Source organism: Heterodontus francisci, chromosome 11, assembly GCF_036365525.1.
Source record: "Heterodontus francisci isolate sHetFra1 chromosome 11, sHetFra1.hap1, whole genome shotgun sequence".
Classification (NCBI taxonomy): Eukaryota; Metazoa; Chordata; class Chondrichthyes; order Heterodontiformes; family Heterodontidae; genus Heterodontus; species Heterodontus francisci.
Genome location: NC_090381.1, coordinates 46164549 through 46181396, shown reverse-complemented (window position 1 = coordinate 46181396; position 16848 = coordinate 46164549). Strand labels below are relative to the sequence as shown.

General features: G+C 42.3%; 1 protein-coding gene across 1 annotated transcript in view; it reads left to right on the top strand.

Annotated features, from left to right (window-relative positions):
- Positions 1-5124: 5124 nt before the first annotated feature.
- Positions 5125-16848, top strand: part of clstn2a (calsyntenin 2a) — a 540968-nt gene continuing 529244 nt past the window's right edge. The window contains exon 1 of the mRNA XM_068041418.1: positions 5125-5206. Within this exon, the coding sequence (XP_067897519.1) occupies positions 5125-5206 (82 nt within the window). The remainder of the gene's footprint in view (positions 5207-16848) is intronic.

Below are 16848 nucleotides of genomic sequence, written 5' to 3'. Positions count from 1 at the left end.
CTTCAATGCCTTTTCCCCACACCATCCCCATATCCTTTTATGTCATTGGTATTGAGAAATCTGTCAATCTCTACTTTAAACATACTCAGTGACTGAGCTTCCACAGCCCTCTGGGGTAGAGAATTCCAAAGATTCACAACCCTCTGAGTAAAGACATTTTTCCTCATTTCTGTCCTAAGTGGCTTCCCCCTTATTTTGAAATTGTGTCCCCTGGTTCATGACTCGCCAACAAGAGGGAAACATCTTACCTGCATCTATCCTGTCTATCCCTTTAAGTATTTTGTTGGTTTCAATGAGATCACCTCTCATTCTTTGAAACACTAGAGAATAAAGGCCCAGTTTCCCCAATCTCTCTTCATAGGACAGTCCCTCCATCCTGGGAACACGTCTGGTGAACCTTTGTTGCGGTTCCTCTATGGCAATAATATCTTTCCTCAGGTTAGGGGACCAAAACTGCACACAATACTTCAGGTGCTCCTCTTCCCAGCTAAGGAATATGAGGTGGTGCAATCGTGCTAGGGGATTGTATCACAGCCATGTCTCAGGATTTCAGCAGGAATTCCATCTACCCCGGAGACCTTGTTTTTTAGTTGATGGATGGCTTTTCCAACTTCATTCTGGGTTGGGTAATGCCAAGGCTGAGCTGGGTACTGTATTAAGGGATGGAATCAAGGGTGCTTGGGTCAAAGACAGAGTCTCAATTGAGAAGCTCTTTGAAATGCTCTCTTTAACAGATGCTAACTGCTTGTCTGTCCTTGATGAGCTCTCTTCTGTTCTTGACTCTCAGTGGGTTGGGACTTTGGGTGTTTGGGCCATAGACAGACTTGAACGTGCTAAAGAATCCACGCACATCGTGGGTGTCCGCAAGCTGTTGAATCTCCTGCATTCTTTCCACTCACCATATGTTTTTTTGTTGTGCCACTGCTCCAGACACCTATAGGCCAGCTGCTTTTCTCCTGAAACAGGGTTGTGCTTTCAATCTATGAGCACTTTGTGCATACATTCAATTCGCTCTTGATTTTTTTGGTTATTCTTGTCGAACCAGTCCCTATTTCCTGGTAGAGAAGCCAAGACCCTCTTTGCAGGTACGGATTATGGTGGACTTCAGAGTGGATCAGGCATTGTGGCTCATATTGGCTGGAAGTCAAGAGGTTGCTTGTGAGGCTATGGCTGAGGAGAGCTTTGCCGGATCCTTGAGACCTTTAATGTTAATTTTCTTGCCGCAACATTTCTGTTGACTGTCTGTGATACAGACATTCTTGCGATCTCTCGCTCAGACAATGATGTAGTAAAGTAGGTGTCACTGCTTGGATCATGGCTGTTGCCAAGAGGTCTTGAACTTGCCTCTCTGACGAAACAAGGTGTTGGTTATGACAAGGTCATGTTTTCAGCATTTCATCAAGAGAAGAATTTCATTGGAGCTTTCTTTCTCTACTCCTTCCTTGCGAAATCACACCCTTCCAGAGATTCGAGTCCTTCCTGACTCTGGCATTGATGTCACCAAGGAGAATCAGTTTGCCCCCTGCTGGGACTCAGACTAAAGATTGCTTGAAGAGACTAGATATTGGAGTAGAATCCATCTTTGGCTTTGACTTTTATATCTAGGGTTGGAGCAGAAACGCTGAAGACAGTGGCATACTGGTCCCTCTTTATGGAGAGCCGGAGGGTCATGAGGCGCTTGCTCATCCTGCAGGGGGAGTCACTGAAACGCCAGACAAGCTTGTTTTTGATGGCGAAGCCAACCCCATAAAGGCAACATTCCTCTTCTGGATCGCCCTTCTGGAAAAAGTTGTACCTGCCACCTTGTTCCTTGAGCTGACCTTCTCCTGCCTGCTGTGCCTCACTCAGGGCAGCAATATTGATGCCATAGCGCCTGAATTTCCAAGCTATGATAATGGTACAACGTTCAGGTCTGCCGCTGATGTGATTGTCCATTAGGGTCTTAATATTCCAGGTCCCAAACTTCATTTTGAGGAGTGGAAGCTGCCTGTGTGTGAGATTCTTTCAACGTAGCATGGCCGTTGCATACCAGCTACCACATGGTTTAGACAGAGCAAGATCCAATGGCAAGGAGGTCCGAGAAGATTGGAGACCAGACTCTGCTGCATAATGCTAACACAACTGAGACATAGACATACACAAGACAGACACAGGGACATAAACAAAATACCTATCCCCTCCACCACTCTCACCTATCCTTAAACCTCCATCACCCACTCTCCCACAGGCTCCTTCTACAACTGTATCTGTGTACGGACTACTGTTCCAGTTTATCTCACTGAAACCATTGAATTTGCCAGCAAACAACACTACAAAGTTTACCAGTGCCTGACCAGCGTGAACCACTTATCTTGTCAAGGGCATTAATAAAAATGGAAAATGCTGGAAATACTCAGCAAGTCAGGCAGCACTGTGGAGAGAGAAATCAAGTTAACGTTTTAGGTCTGTGACTTTTAGTCAGATCCTTTGTCAGAACCTGCTGAATATTTTCAGCATTGTCTGATAACATTTCAGATATCCAGCATTACCAGTATTTCTCCTTTCGTAAAGGACAGTGCTTTCTAAGATTATTTAGAACTGAGTGGGAAGAATCCCAACCTCCAACAGCATGTCTCCCCGTCCCATCAGTGCCAGCCAACCTTTTAATATAGGAGTGGAAGGGGTAAATGTGAAGTAATTTTATTATATCCACTGATTAAAATATTGATAATTTTACAAAACTGTGCTGTAAGTTCTGTGTTGAGAGACATTTTTCATTTAAAATATTTGATTTATTTGTTATTTGCTGAATTGAGCAATTAACTGCAGCACTGAGCATTGCAAATTTGTCTCATTGTTTCTCCTATCTCTCATCTACTTGCTGCCCCTCAGTGACATCATCTGAAGATATGGGCTGAATTTTCCTGGCCCCCACGGTGGAAGGCTTGGTGGCAGGAGGTTCTGGGAAAATAGACGGGGAGCCAAGCCAGGATGGCTTCCCAACACATTCCCGCTGCCGGGGAACTTACTGTGAAGCAGATCAGCTGCCTGCTCCACGGGGGCAGGCAGCCAATTACCTAGCTAAGGCCTCAATTACGGGCGATTTTGTAGCCTTACTGGCATTTTGCCAGTGGCAGAGTTCCTCCCCACCCCCAGCCACATTCGGAGACCATCAGCTAAATTCAGGTGGTCTCTGTGTGGCAAGCCAGAGGGCCATCGGAGCCAGAGGCTCCATGCCGCAAAGAGGGAGCTGCATTTTTAAAAGGCCGCAGGAGTGGCCGATACAAATCCGGTGGAAGAGTTTCCCTTCCACCCTGCTTGACTTACCAGTCTAGATCCGTTTTTTTTGTTCAATGTTGTGCAGCCCAGTGAGGGCACTTCCATGTTGAGGGGCCCTTGCGGTCCCCAACCTGTCTCAGAAGTGCTCACCTCTCCCAGTGGGGCTGCCGCTGCTACAGAGCTGTCACCCTCCGATTGGGACTGCAGAATCAGGAGCCTGCCCACCATCCTTAATAGGATGGCAAGCTCAGTGGCAACCAATTTGGAGGCCACCTCTGGGAAGATAGCTTCTCTAATCTCACTCCCAGCAAGTTTGGGCTCAGGAACCCCATTTGGTCCTGTTTTGGGGTCCCGATGCCTGTGGCAAAATCCAGCCCATGATGTCAGGTTTCCACATGTATGCTAGTGACACCTAGCTCTACCTCATCACTGTCTCCCTCAATCCCTCCAAAGTCTCTGTTTTGTCAGACTGCTTGTCTGACATCCAATCCTGGATGAGCTAAAATTTCCTCCAATTAAACACTGGGAAGCCCAAAACCACTGTCTTTGGCCCAAACCACCATCGCCATTCCCCAGTGACACAGGTTATTCTGTTTGCAACTTCAGCATCCTATCTGACCCTAAGCTGAGCTGTCATGCCCCATATCCTCCCTATCACAAAGACTGCCTACTTTCACCTCTGCACCATTGCCCAACTCCACCCCTGTCTCATCCTATATGCTGTTGAAACCCTCATCCATGCTTTTCTAACCTCCAGACTTGCTGTTCCAATGCTTTGCTGGATGGTCATCCATGTACCCCCCCTTCAGCTCATCCAGAACTCTGCCACCCATATCCGAACTCTCACCAAGTCCCCTTCACCCATCATCACAGTTCTCACAGTGTCCAGCAAAATTCATGATCAAATCACCTCACCGCCCCACCACCACCATCCCTGTAACCTCCACCAGCCCTGCAATCCTCTGTGAATTCTACATTCCTCCAACTCTGACCTCTTGTGCATTCCCCACTTCCTTCCCCTTATTACTGGCAGCCCTGCCTTCAGGTCCCTAAACTCTGGAATTCCATTTGTAAACCTCTTCCCTCCTCAACAACTTCCTCTTTGACCAAACATTTAGTCACTGTCCTAACATCCTTCTTTGGCTAGGTGCAATTCATTGTCTGATTGTGCTCCTGTGAAGCCGCAGTCATGTTTCTCTCCTTTAATGGCACTATATAAATGCAAGTTGTTGTTTTCGTCCTGTCTTTAAAGCTGTCAACATTTCTGCTTAATTTCATTTTGTGAAGATTGACTGAACTGTGCCCCAGAGCACTATCTCTGTTCGTTGTAAGCCCTCATTCAGAACAAATGAGTGTTTGCCGCCAGATATGCATCATAGTGTAACAAATATAGGCTGCAACGTTTTTAAAACTTCAAAATTGCATCTCTGCAGAAAACAGCCAGCAGTGCAAGAATTCAAGCAATTAGTGGCAAGGTTTGATTCTGGGTTGGTACAATGCAAGGTGGATGAGACAAGTGAGGAAAGACTGAGACGGCAACCCACTGAAGGAGATTGGGATGACTGTAAATAAGGATGCAGCAAGTGCCCCTTTACTGGGAGTGACAGGAGTTGGGAACTTGATGTTAGCAATGAATATGTATGAATCTCCAGCTCTCCTCTCCGTGACGTCGCCGAGGTCCCGGGCTGCGCTAATCTGTGTTTCTCTCTTCCTTTAATGCGGCGAGTCCTGACCGGCTTTTAACATTGGCCGGTGCAAAGTTGCTGCCTTTATCGCTGAATCGCGCCCATTTTCATCTCGATACGATCTCACAAGAAGGATCTCGGAAGGGGTCAAAAAAAAAATCAGTATCAACGTGTGGCCGTCATGCAGCTGAGAATATCTTGCGCCCAGAAAAGCGCTTTTATTCTGCTAACTGGCTGGCTTTGCAGCGTCCTCGCACACAGAGGTGGGTAAGAAGAAGTCTCGGTCGCCGGGGACTGGACGATGAGAGGTGACCCTCGCTTGTAGCGTCCTTGGCGAAAGCGAGCAGGCGGAATGCACCGTAATCTTGCAAATGTTGATTTCCATGCTTTGATTTTTTATAAATGTATTTGTGGTCTGTCGGTGTAGTCGGGACGGGTGGGTAGACAGACTTTGGATTCGTTTAATTGAATCGGCTTCGTGAGTGCTGCTGTAAAAACTCTATATCAACACACATATTTGCTAGTGCTTTAATATAAAAGTCGATGGAACTGACCCAGGTGCTGCTCAGAAACGTTGAAACTTACGTAACGCGTTCTTGTGTTACTAATGCACCGAGACATTTGTAGAGATGAGTTAATGAGTCCATTCTTATGAACTCTTGCACAGAGGACAAGGATTATGAATATAAGCGCATTTCAGGCTGATGTGCACTGTCACGTGGCGACTATCGGTTCCCTGGGACAAAATATGCAGTTTACCATTCCGAACAACTTAAAAAATAAATCTTTAGTAAGCTCTGTCCCCTTGGAATTAAAAAATGAAACAGTAGGTTATTTCGCGTAGAGTAAATAACCAAGACGCGAGAAAGAATTTAAATCGCTGCAAAAGCTGGCGCACAAACTACTTGGATTTTGCTCATTTGGAAATCGGTGCGTTTGCCTGAAATGATGTAGCAGCTCCTAGTCTGCAATTGAGGATATTAAACCCCTTACCCAGAACTTCATTCTTTTCTGAAGCTAGTGGGAGACCTGTCGGGATAACCTATTGAAGGATAGATTCTTGTCACACGTGATGTAGTCATGTTAATCCTCCTGAGCGCCTCACCCCCCAAATCGTGGATACAATAAGGAAAAACTCAACTCTGAGCAAGTTTAGTTTTGTATGTACGCGTATAATCCCGTGGTAGATGCTTCAACATCTTAATAAGGGGCAAGTGCAGGAAAAGCTTCATTAAAATTAAATGCTGAAAATCACATTGGAGTAAAAGTGAGGAATTAATTGGTTAATTAGCGCTTTTCCTGCCCAATACAGTGCTGTTTGGGGTGGACATTCCTCTCCGGCGGTGGCGCAAAATGGGCGTTATCGGACCGGCCGCTCGTTGTCCCAGTTTCAGTTTCTATCTGCCCTTCACTATGCTAAAGGTATGCGCGAGTATAACCAGTGTGTCTCCTAAACTGTACGCCTTCTATTAGTGAGATGGATATAATTCTAATAGTCGGAGGAGTGACTTCTGACGGGCGCAAACAGAACACCTTGGGGAGAATAGGGCGACGTGTAAAACCCGGCGGCAGATCCGCAACCACTGGCTTTGTGCCCTGAGGCGCTGTAATTCTGATACTTGTTTCAACTGCAGTATTGTATATGTGATCCAGAACATGAGTTTAGAAGTAAGAGCTGTTCCCAATTGTTGTATCTTTGTCCATGTTAGACCTTCTATCATACCTTGCATATGATAGATATTAAAATGGCAGCACGGGTTAATAGGTTTCGGGCTATTAGTTTTTAGTCACTTCCTGAAGAGAAAGGGATGTGAATGACAAAACCGCAGTTAATGAGAAAACCTGGGGATAAGCTACAATACAAATCAAGATGCACATGTACCTGGAATGTACAGTGAACAATTTGGAGCTGGTGTAACTACAAATGTGTCACTTGAAAAAATGGCTCGTAGCTAAAAGACTTGCTCTCACTATTCCGACCTACAAAAACACAATACTGCGGATTCTGGAAATACTGAGCAGGTCTGGCAGCATCTGTGGAGAGAGAAAGAGAGTCTCAGACCTGAAACATTAACTCTGTCCTGCTATTCTGAACTAATGGTAGATCCGGTAAGGACATCCTTGTGTTACAATCTTGGCCTCACAATAGGCGCCGTGTTTGGGTGAACTTTAGAAAACCGGTCCTCACAGCTTAGCTTTTGGAATCCTTGAAGGGATGTCGCAAAATTCAATTCGCATTCCAGCAATATTTTAATAAATATTGGGCGTAATTTTTTGTTGCCATTGATAACAAAAGACTGTCAATGTCGAAGGGTGTCCACACTACACAAAATGGCTGTATTCTCACACTTACTAATATAAAAGCAAAATACTGCGGATGCTGGAAATCTGAAATAAAAACAAGAAATGCTGTAAATACTCAGCAGGTCTGGCAGCATCTGTGCAGAGAGAAGCAGAGTTAACGTTTCAGGTCAGTGACCCTTCTTCAGAACTAGCAGATATTAGAAATGTGAAAGGTTTAAAGCAAGTGGCACAGTGGTTAGCACCGCAGCCTCACAGCTCCAGCGACCCGGGTTCAATTCCGGGTACTGCCTGTGTGGAGTTTGCAAGTTCTCCCTGTGTCTGCGTGGGTTTCCTCCCAAGTGCCAAAAGACTTGCAGGTTGATAGGTAAATTGACCATTATAAATTGCCCCTAGTATAGGTAGGTGATAGGGAAATGTGGGGACAGGTGTGGATGTGGTAGGAATATGGGATTAGTGTAGGATGAGGGTGGTTTATGGTCGGCACAGACTCGGTGGGTCGAAGGGCCTGTTTCAGTGCTGTATCTCTAAAACAAAGTAAAGTGGGGGTGGGGCAAGAGATAACAAAGGAGAAGCTGCAGATAGGACAAGGTCACAGAATAGCTGACCAGAAGGTCATGGAGCAAAGGCAAATAATATGTTAATGGTGTGTTGAAAGAAAAAGGATTAGTGCAGAAAGGGTGTTAATGGACTGAAAACTCAACAGCCACAAGCCCAAATATGAAAAAACAGGAGGTAAGCAAACTGAACAAACTAAGATAAAATAAACAAACAAATATATATAAAAAAGAAAAAATAACTTCCATGACAGCACTTCCGATATGTCTTCCTTTTTCCTCAACCGAGGATTCCCCCCACTGTGGTTGACAGGGCCCTCAACTGTGTCAGGCCCATTTCCCGCACCTCCACCCTCACCCTTTCCCCTCCCTCCCAGAACCGTGACAGGGTTCCCCTTGTCCTCACTTTCCACCCCATCAGCCTCCATATCCAAAGGATCATCCTCCGCCATCTATGCCACCTCCAGCGTGATGCCACTACCAAACGCATCTTCCCCTCCCTTCCCGTCAACAGTCTGAAAGGATTGTTCCCTCTGCGACACCCTGGTCCACTCCTCCATTACTCCCACCACCTCATCCCCTTCCCACAGCACCTTCCCCTGCAATCGCAGGAGGTGTAATACCTGCCCATTTACCTCCTCTCTCCTCACTATCCCAGGCCCCGAACACTCCTTTCAGGTGAAGCAGCGATTTACTTGTACTTCATTCAATGTAGTGTACTGTATTCGCTGTTCATAATGTGGTCTCCTCTACATTGGGAAGACCAAACGCAGACTGGGTGACTGCTTTGCGGAACAGCTCCACTCAGTCCGAAAGCAGTGCCGGTTGCTTGCCATTTCAACACACCTCCCTGCTCTCATGCTCACATCTCTGTCCTGGGATTGCTGCTGTGTTCCAGTGAACATCAACGCAAGCTCGAGGAACAGCATCTCATTTACCGATTAGGCACACTACTGCCTGCTGGATAGAACACTGAGTTCAATAATTTCAGAGCATGATGGGCCCCCCATTTTACTTTTATTTTTAGTTATTTTTTCTTCTATTTATTTGATTTTATCTTAGTCTGTTCAGTTTGCCTACCCACTGTTTTTTTTCCTGTTTGTGCTTTGGCTGTTCAGTTTTCAGTCCATTAACACCCTATCTGTACTAATGCTTTGCCTTTCAACACACCACTAACATATTGTTTGCCTTTGCTCCACGACCTTCTGTTCGGTTATTCTCTGTGACCTTGTCCTATCTACACCTTCTGCTTTGTTATCTCTTGCCCTACCCCCGCTTTACTTGCTTAAAACCTTTCACATTTCTAATATCTGCTAGTTCTGAAGAAGGGTCACTGACCTGAAACGTTAACTCTGTTCCTCTCTCCACAGCTGCTGCCAGACCTGCTGAGTATTTCCAGCATTTCTTGTTTTTATTCTCACACTTACTGACTGGTGATACTGCAAGTCACTGATACATATGTTTCACAAAGTATGACAATAGCCATCCAGTTAATATTTTAATTGGCCTTTTATCACACGTTTATTTGACGGACCTTTTTTAGCGGGTTTTACTGGGAAAAGTTTCACATTTTTAGTTTTAGTTTATAAAAGTGTACCAATGAGACTGAATTTTAATGTCCTTTAGTGCTGTGAATAGCATTCAGAGCTGAGGAGAACCAGCTGCAAAGGATTCTCCGAGGAACCTTCCAGCTGGTCTTTCGAGAGCCACGTTCTACCACAGCTGGATGACATCTGGGGCGAAACTGGACAAGTGTAAGATACAGGATACCCTGGCAATTTAGGAACAATCCAAGAAATTAAAGGTGATTGGGAGCTTTTAGTTTCTGCATTCAGGTACACCACCGTTGTCCCTGGTTGTCTTTTTTTTTTAAAGCCCCTAGATCAGTTCAGCATCTCTGAGCCTGACATTTCTACTTCCCCTGTGTGTACATGACAAAATCGTGATATAATTTCCCCGTAATTTGCATTAAGCGCATTCGATTACAATAAACGATAATATTTGAAACTCAAAGCAGATGTAAGTCATTTCTGCTTAATAGCTACAATCAAGTTGCATTCAGATTTACATGAGCATCTGAGGGATTGGCATGGTAAGGTGGCAGATGTGAAGTTTAACAGATGAACAACAGCGAAAGGATGTGTTGCATCGCATCAGGTTACAATGGACACTGTCAAGATGACCACAGAACTAAGTCTCACGGCTGGGATAATAGATGTAATGCACTATGCTGCTTCAGCCAATTTAATGGTACATGATTTATGGAGAGCCTTTGAAAACTGCTGCATTATCAAAAAAAGGCACATAAATTCTACCTAAGCGAGTGCAGTCACACAATACAGATTTAATGGTCGAAATACGATGGGTCATTTGGTTTTATGTTCCGAAGTTTATTTCGCTTCGCGATAAACGCCAGATTGGAGGCGTGATTTTAAAAAAATCTGCAGATCGGGTGATTTTTTTTCTAAGTTCCGATTTCTTCTGGTGAAGAAATGAAAGGTAGTCGTAAATCAGGATGAGCACAGAATTGGCAGTACGGGCTATTAATGGCCATGGTGTGGAAGAGAGAGAGAGCGAATTCTTACAGAATCACCCTGCCTTTTGGTACTTAGTCCCACAGAAATGAGAGGTGATTGGATGCTGGCACATTAGATCTGAATAGTCATTCTTTCGGAGTTAACAATGGGATTTTCTTCCCATGTTCGCAAAAGTTGAAACATTGGGCAGATGCGTTTAGACAAGTCCGATGTAACATGAGTGTCTGGGAATATTTCAACATGGATTGACGTTTTGTAAATTCGGGTTATGGTAATCAATGGGCTTAACTTTCATTGTGGGATAAATGGCGTGCAAATATTCGTGAAGGACAGGGAATGTGCATTACCTTTTTAATGAAAAGGATACTGAACAGTCTGAGCCACCTTGACATTTACGCTGGAGAAATCTGTCAGTTTGATACTCCACAAGCCGTGGGGGAATGAGCGTGACCTGCGGCGTAACATCTTAAGAAATACTTTGTTGTTTTTATGTTGGGTGTCTGTGAATGACTAAAGACCCCGACCCCGCTGATCATTGCTGCCAGCTGGCTTATAAATAACTGCCTTGGACTTGCTCGTTATTATATCAAAGTGTCTATGTACTGGGACATTTCCCGTATGGGTTAGCTTTAGCAAAAACAAAGGTCTTGGTTTGAGCGTGAGAGGAACTAAAACTGTTGGCTTCTACAGAATTCTCCACACTACTTAAAATGGCAGTGTTGGTTGTATTTCCCACACGGACTTGTACACAGGTTTCACAAAATGCGGCAATAATCATCCAATCAATATTTTAATCAGGTTTTTATCCCCACGTTTATTTGACGGACTTTGGCTTTTAGGGTGTTTTATGAGGAAAAGTTTCACTCATGTTCAGTCTCCTCCCCCGGTTATAAAGCTGTACCAATTAAACTTTTAATAAAAACAAGAAACGCTGGAACCACTCAGCAGGTCTGGCAGCATCTGTGGAAAGAGAAGCAGAGTTAACGTTTCGGGTCAGTGACCCTTCTTCGGAACTAAACTTTTGATGTAGTTTAGTACTGCAAAGAGCTGAGTAGAACCAGCTTCAAAGGATTCTCCGAGAAACCTTACATGGCTCCCGGAAGACCACCTGTTCTAGCTGGCTTAGATCTGGAGCGAAACTGGACAAGTCTAAGATGCAGCATAGCCTGGCAATTTAGGAACAATCCAAGAAATTAAATATAGTTGGGACTTTTAGTTTCTGCACTGAGGTACACCACTGCAATCCCTGGTTGTCATTTATTTCAGTTCGCAAATTTCTGGGTTGGAGCACTTTGTTCAATTTTTCCGTACTACCTTATCTGGTTAAGAACTCGCCGTCAGAATCCATAGATCGAGAAGTTAACAGTTAGGTCAGTCCAATCAATGAACTCTAGAACACGAACTAAATGGCCAGGAATCTTTTTCTAGAGCTTTTGCATATGCTGGCTCAGATTTGGATTTGTTGCCTATATCCTAACTTGCATCACGTTCCATTCACTAATTCCCCTGTGCTCATTGGCTCTATAGAATTCTAGCATTTTAAAATTCTCATCCTTGTTTTAGATCCCTCCATGATCTTGCCCCTCCCTCACTCTGTAACCTCTTCCACCCTCCAAGACCTGGTGCATCCCCGATTTTAACGGCTGCACCATTGGCTATGCTATCAGCTGTCTAGGTCCTAAACTCTGGAATTCCCTCCCTAAACCGCTCTCTTTTTAAGACACCCATTAAAATGTATCACTTTGACCAAGCTTTTAATCATCTCTCTTAATATCTCATTATGAGGCTTGGTGTCAAGTTTTGTTTGATAACACTCCTGTGTAGTGCCTTACAATATTATACTATGTTAAAGGTGCTATATAAATGCAAGTTGTTTTTCACATTGACCATCCCAGTGTAATCCAGTTTCAGAAATGGTGTTTACCTAATACATTTGCCCAATGCAGGACCTGCATCACATGATCTACACATTGTTGTAATGTCAAATACTCTTACTGTCCCAAATTAATGTTAGTAAATTCACATCATATAGGTGATGCATTTACATTCGAAACATCTATAAATATAAAATGTATGCACTCTAAAATTGGGCAATAGAATAAAGGCAGTGATGAGTAAATGCTGGGAAAACCACATGTTTACATACTTGGATATTTATAGAATGTCATAAAGCAGGCAGATTCAACTATTTTGTCTTCATGGGCTATATAGTTGCTTACCATTGAAACCCAGGGAGCACACATCAGGAACGAACAGTTGAATTGATATTGCCTGTTTTACACTACCACCCAAAGTCATAATAATCCCCATAGAGTTTAAATCCATGTTTCCATTATTTTGCATATATCTCAAGTTGCTGATAGTATTGTGATTCAGTGATATTAGTAACAGATCTTGGATAATCCTTTTGATGAGGAATAGCCAAAGAGCAGTCCTTTCCAAAACGCCAAGACTAAACAAGATAAACTAGAAATATAAGTGCAGGTGGGCTGAATTACTTCAAGGACCAGATTACCATGGCTCAGGGGCTACAAATAACCCCAACTCCACAAGAAAGAACAACCCTGCTATAAACCATTTACAAAGCCCATGCTAAAATGATTGTTTAACAATATTATTTGCTGGTTCTTTCAGTATACAATTAATAATCCTTCAAGTGTTAATCATTGCATCTGTTCTCCCTTTTATCAGTGAACTTGTTGACTCAACAATCCTAGGTATTATGTACTATTTTATGATTTATAAGCTGAAGCAAATTGTAAATTTTTGCCTTTTCATGTGGAATGATTACAAATGTATAGCCAAATAATGTTATTCCTTTTGACAAGTTTAATAAGAGTTTTCTACATTATATCAACATTTCCCACAATTACACCCTGTTGTTTGCATTTCTGAATATTTGTCCTAGTTTAAGAAGTCTAGATTCCACACACGGAATTGAGGTTCCATTCAGTCCACTGGAATAGACATCTGGGCTGGTGAAAATCAAGACAAGCACAATTTAGTCTTCTGTGTTTGATTTAGTTTTGTTAAGTCATAGAAATGTGATTATTTGTTCAGTGCTGCTGCTGGATTATTCAGTATTGGAATAATATGACAAAATCGATATATTGATCGAACACTCATATAACTTAACAGAAATCACGTAAAAGAAGCTCATAAATGTTGAAAAGAATATTAGCTGAACTAGCAGAATTATATAGCAGCACATATAAGTAAGGTTAAGGACCTTTACTGCATTCCTTTCTTCTTGAGGATCTTATTTTGTTAACACTTTCAAGATGTTTATTTACGATGTATATGGTAGAATGAGATTTTATATAGTGGAGAATAGAAATATATTTTATGTTTAAACTATTAATGCATTTCTTCCCTCCTGCTCAGTTTGCGTTTTATGTTGGAATTCATAATGCCCGTATACCAGTATTCATTATTTTCATCCATGGATTATCTATACACCTCTTCAAAAATAACAGTAGGTCACTCAATTTGTGGAGATGCTTACAAGTTTGCCTGATGCTTATTTACCCCAAGGTTCAGATTTTTAGATTTCCCTGAATGAATAAGTTCAAGGATTGGGTTCAAGCAAGATTTTTTGAAATGGAGAAGGTGATTCAGCATTTACCTCTAAGATGAATTATGCATATCCTAGAAATAAAACAAGTATTTTCAGTTTGTAATACAGATTACAGACATTTGGAGCCTTTAAACATATTTGAACTGTCACATCCTAAATGTTTAAAGTGTATATTGGTGCCTCTAACTTTATTGTCCTTGTGCTCTAAAACTGCTGATCAGAGGCAGCTGGGGGAGTAGACATTTTGTGAACTAACTTATGCTTGAGTGACATCATAAACTGTGAAGGGAAGGTACATTCCCAGTTCATCAGATCAGTGAAGTGGAAATTCACTGTGAAAAGTGAGTCATCTACAAAATGAATGCTTGCTTGGCTCTCTCTGATCAGTAGCGTTTACAACAGAAGAATAATGAACAACTTAGGCACCAAGTGCAGAGATATTTTCCTTTTAGATTGTGGGACAATTCAGATGAATATACTTTCTTACCCTACCCCCAATCTTTGCAGTGCAATTTTATATTAAATATTTACTATTCAATTACAATTATCATATCTTAAAATAGTTTTAATTGTGGGCACAAAAGATGGACACTATTAGCCAGTGTGAGGACCATCTGTTCAGTAAATACTGTGATCTACTACACCTAAAAAATTTTGCTTTGCAAATGAAGAGTAGCCAAATAATTATGTGTAAAAGTAACCTTAATATGTTTCAATGAATGAGCAGCTGTATCTGTTTGCTTGTAATGTAGATACTTAATTGAATATCCCAATGTAATAATTACAATCGTACTTGGTGTGTTTCTCTAGTATTAATTGGGACTAGTTTCATGATAAAACTACTACTATTTTAATGACAAAACTAAATGTCATAAAGCTGAATGTGTTCTTTCATGTAGAAGGGAGAGACTGATCCCAGCCTTGATTATGAATAAGGTAGTTTACTTATGTTTATTTGTAGAACTATTAAGTTGTCTCCTGAAGGTTGGGATATTTTATAGTCCATTGCTGTTCAGTTACCCTTTTTATGTTGTGACTTTTGTTTGCCTAGAACTATTCATTAACGTAATGTCATGTCATGAGTCTGAAAACTTAACTAATGACCATGAAATAGCTACATAACTGGAATGGATTTCGACACAGTATAGATATGAGTGTAACTTTCTTTATTTTTCAATAGTTCTTTGTATTTTGATGGGTAGTTCAATAATAATTTGAGAAAACAAACTTGCATTTTTGAATCTTTCATATTCTCAGGCCATCCCAAAGTCCCTCACAGTCAATGAAATACCTCTGTGAAGTGCAGTCACTGTTGTAATCTTGGAAACCACGGCAGTCAGCTTTTGCACAGCATGGTCACATAAATAGCAATTAGATAAATAAACAGATAATCTGTTCTTTTGGTGTTGGTTGAGGGATAAATGTATGCCAGAGCATTGGGAGAACTGCCTTGTTATCCTTTGACTAGTGCCATGGGATTTATTGTGCTCATCAAGTCAGACAAGTGTCTGTTTACTATTTCATCTAAAAGATAGCACTTCAGACAATGCTGTGCTCCATCAGTACAGCATTCAAGTGTCGTCCTAGATTATATGCTGAAGTCCTGCAGTGGGAATTGAACTCCACATTAAACACAGTCACCATTAACTCAGCACAACAGCTGGGTAGATGTTATCTCTGAACCAATGTGGTTGAAGGCTTCTGAATGTTTTTTTATTGTGCCTTCTAATCACTTGTTCAAGTTAAAAAGCTTGTTTACTTCAATCTCTTAGACATCTTTAGGTTAATTTTGAAGAAACCTTTTGTTTCTCCCTTAGTCTTTTCTTTTCCTCTGGTGAAAATAATCACATGAGCCTTGCTCATAAGTTAGTGTCTCTTGCCTAGATCTGTCTTGCTTACTCTCCGCTGAGCCATTGTTAATACATCTATATGCACTTTGAGGTAAGGTGATTAAAATGACACACCAAACTCCAGAAATAAAAACAGAAAATGTTGGAAATGCTCAGCAGGTCAGGCAGCATCTGGGCAGAGAGAAATAGAGTTAAAAGGCCCGATTTTAACTCTGTGCAAGTGAATGGATTTTGAGTGAGTTTCTGATTGGCTGGCAGCTCTGGAGGCGGGAGCTCATCCCTCAAAAGTACGGTGTCTTCGGTCAGCAGTTAATTGCCTGCCCGTCATTAAATAGCAACAGGGTTCTGACGAAGGGCCAAGGCGAGGTCCACCCCGCTTTCCAGCACGTAGCAGGGACCCCCGATGACAGAATAAAATTCAGTGCATTAACTCTTTGTCACTGCACAGATGATGACCTACTGAGCATTTCCATCATTTTCTGTTTTTCTTTAAGATTTCCAGCATCCAAAGTTTTTTTTCAACCGTATGCCCTAATTGGCCTAATCTCTGTTCTGTACAGTCTCAGAATAAGTATAGAATATAAATAGTTTTTGATTGGGACATAGAATTATTTAAACTAACAATTTAATTTCTCTTTTTCACACACTATCTGAAACAGCTGTGATATTTTGTAAAGTGTTGTCACTATGAGCTGTTGTAAATTAAATCTAGTGAGGGGCACACCCACTGAGCAAGTGAACTATTCAGTGAGATTTAGCAGTCATGAGTACATGGTTTTGATTAATGGTGCCCCATCAGCACTGCATACTCTTAGGTTAATTAATATCTTAGAGTCTCACCACCAAAATTGTCTTAATCTGCTTTTTATAGAGTAGTGAGGGTGGAAACCTGAGCTCCAGGTCTGGATTTTCGTTATGGGGTTGGGAACCCGATGCCCGAACATTTCCAGGTCCTGACCACTCCCATCCCCCCCCCCCCCCCCACCGTGTCAGTGTCACTGATGCGGTGCTACTTTTAAATGGAAATTACTTAGTTGGCCTGGGTGTGAGTCTGGAAGTGTCCTGGAAATGGGAACTGGTCAC